A 2553-nucleotide genomic window follows, 5' to 3' on the forward strand; every position below is an offset into this window, starting at 1 on the left:
TTTTATTCAGTGCTTCCTTTATTTTTTTGCTTTGCAACCTATTTCCCTTCAGAGGCACAGTACATATGATTAAATGGATCTTTCTGCATTTATTATGGAAATTATGAATACCACACCATAGACAACACTTCAGACTGTGATTCTTGTTAGAAAGTATTTTTTTTCCATATGAGCATAGAGTTCTATAAATAACATTCATGCAAGGATATCAAAAGATGAGCTAATTTCATTTTAATTTAGTCAAATGGAAAGTAGAATGGGTAAATTTATATTCTGGAAGCTTTATATTACGTATTTATGTCATGTATATTTATATGATACTGAACATGAGGCTGTGATTGGCCATTTTATCTTTTTATCTATTACGGTATGTATACGTGCCCATAGTATCCACAAAGATGTTGCCAAATCAGAATAGGTTTGTTCCCTGTTCCCCACCAATGCTGGAATTCTAGACAGAGCTCCCACTCAGGCAGCTCCCCCGGTCCCCAGTCAAGCCCTTCACTAATCTCTTAGATACTTCACACCCCAGTTCATGTCTCCCCTTGCCTGAAAGGCCCTCTCCCTAATGGTGTCTGTCCTGCTCACGATCCATCCCTCCTGTGAATTTGTCTAGTTCTTTTGATCCTTCCTATGATACTGTGAGACATTAAGATATTCCTCGGGTGCTATGGAAAATGAACAAACTTTTTATTTCTGATTTTCCTTCCTTGACCTTGGAGATGATATTGTTTTGTACCCATTCTTTCCAGATAACCAAGCTGAAAATAGATAGCAACCCTTTTGCCAAAGGATTCCGGGACTCTTCCAGGCTCACTGACATTGAGAGGTAATAGAATTTTCTGTTTACTTTTTTGTCCAGATAAGATAAAGAGAAGAGCGAGTTTGTAAGAACATGCTCCTTTCTATGCCAAAGAACCGTGCCCTTCCTGTGTGCAGTCTCCGGTTCTGTGCACCCTCTTTCCCTCCAGTTGTGAACCCCGTCGATGGGCAGCTGCGGAGGTCTTGACCGCTGCTGCAGCTGGACCCATCCTATGCTCAGTGTCTGAGTGAAGTGGTTTCTTCGGGCAGACATTTATACCACTGTAAAAAATAGGGCTTCATTTTTATCAAAGACTTAGTCCTCTTGATGGTAACAAGCTTTGTGTCTTGATGAGTGGCAGTCTGCAGAGAGGTGGATCCCTGGCAGCCTTTTGCCTGTGCAGTGGATGTATTTGCTAACATAAAGAGGATAAGGGGGGTTTGGAATTTTGAGACAAGGAGATGTAATGTAATTCAAGGTCATATAATTTTACCTGTGGAGTAGGCTGTTTATATTTAACAGGGGAGACATCAGGTCTCAGGAGCTCTAAGAAGACAACAATCCTGTGCTTGTGACTTACCCCACTTTTTGCTCAGTTAAAATAGCTCATGCCATTTGAGGCCATCTAGGTGATGGGTAATGGCTGTGTTGAGATCCATAGTTTGCCCAATATGAATGTCAAAAAATGTGCTACTTAAGCAGAAGATTTTTCAACCTGACTGATTATTTCTGCCTCTTAAACACACTGACTTTCTATACTTATTCTTTTCTGTGGCCCAATGTCTTTATTGGCAGGTAGGGTCCCCGAGCCACCAGCCCTCTGGTTTACCTTAGCTCCACATCTTTGTGTGATTTTCCTATGAACCGCTGCACGTTTCTGCCACACTCTTTGTTACCCACCACATGGCCATGTCCCATGACCTTGGCACTGCTGCCCAACCTGTCCTGGCAACTCCAATTAAGGGATAATTACGTGTTTCAGCGACCTCTGTTGGATTCTTTGTAAGACTTCCCAAATGGCAGAGCGTAGGAGGGGTGATTGGATTTGGGGGAAATGGTACAGAGGCTTGGTGGGAGAGGGAGAAGCCGGCAGGGGAGGCTGGTGTCGGTCAGGAGCTGTGAGATTCAAGTAGAAAAGAAAGACTAGTTAGTTGGGGGCGTTGAGATCAGGGAAAGAAACTTGAACTTATTTTTGAAAATCCACTGCAAGATGCAGAGAGAAGGCAAGAGGCTAAGCCTCCCATTGGGTGGGACACGTCGGTGGGAAGGGCGGGTGACAAAGGCGTCCTCTGACAGAGGCTGCCCCACGCAAGCGCGACTCTTCCATTTCCGCTCTCTGAGTGCTGGAAGCTCTGGTGCAGACGAGGCTTACACAGCTGTGGTTATTGTACATGAATCTTTTCTCAGCTCTATTCAAGTGTCAGATAAGAAAGAAGACAGTGACTCAGTGGGACTGTAGTCATATGTTTTTATAGCGTATGTCATATCTTCTATCTCAGATCAGGGGGTAAGCACAATATAGTGGGAGAAAAAAAGTCACAGGTTAGAGCCCCAGCTCTGCCTTTTACTGGGCGAGTGATCCTGGAGAAGTCACCGAACCTCTGAGTCTGCTTCCTGTCCTAGAAAAATGGAGAAAATAACCCCGTCCATCTCAAAGGTTTGTTCTCAGCATCAAGTAAGATGACATTCATGAAAGCACCGTATGAATCTAAAAATGTAAAACAATTATAAGTTCCTCATCTGATTAGATG

At 43.4% G+C, this 2553-nt stretch overlaps 1 protein-coding gene across 1 annotated transcript in view; it reads left to right on the forward strand.

Annotated features, from left to right (window-relative positions):
- The window catches only part of TBX20 (T-box 20), a 26238-nt gene extending 25405 nt beyond the window's left edge, over nt 1-833 (forward strand). Inside the window, exon 5 of the mRNA XM_008589880.1 lies at nt 753-833. Within this exon, the coding sequence (XP_008588102.1) occupies nt 753-833 (81 nt within the window). The remainder of the gene's footprint in view (nt 1-752) is intronic.
- The last annotated feature ends 1720 nt before the right edge of the window (nt 834-2553 follow it).

This window comes from Galeopterus variegatus, unplaced genomic scaffold, assembly GCF_000696425.1.
Source record: "Galeopterus variegatus unplaced genomic scaffold, G_variegatus-3.0.2 Scaffold5717, whole genome shotgun sequence".
Classification (NCBI taxonomy): Eukaryota; Metazoa; Chordata; class Mammalia; order Dermoptera; family Cynocephalidae; genus Galeopterus; species Galeopterus variegatus.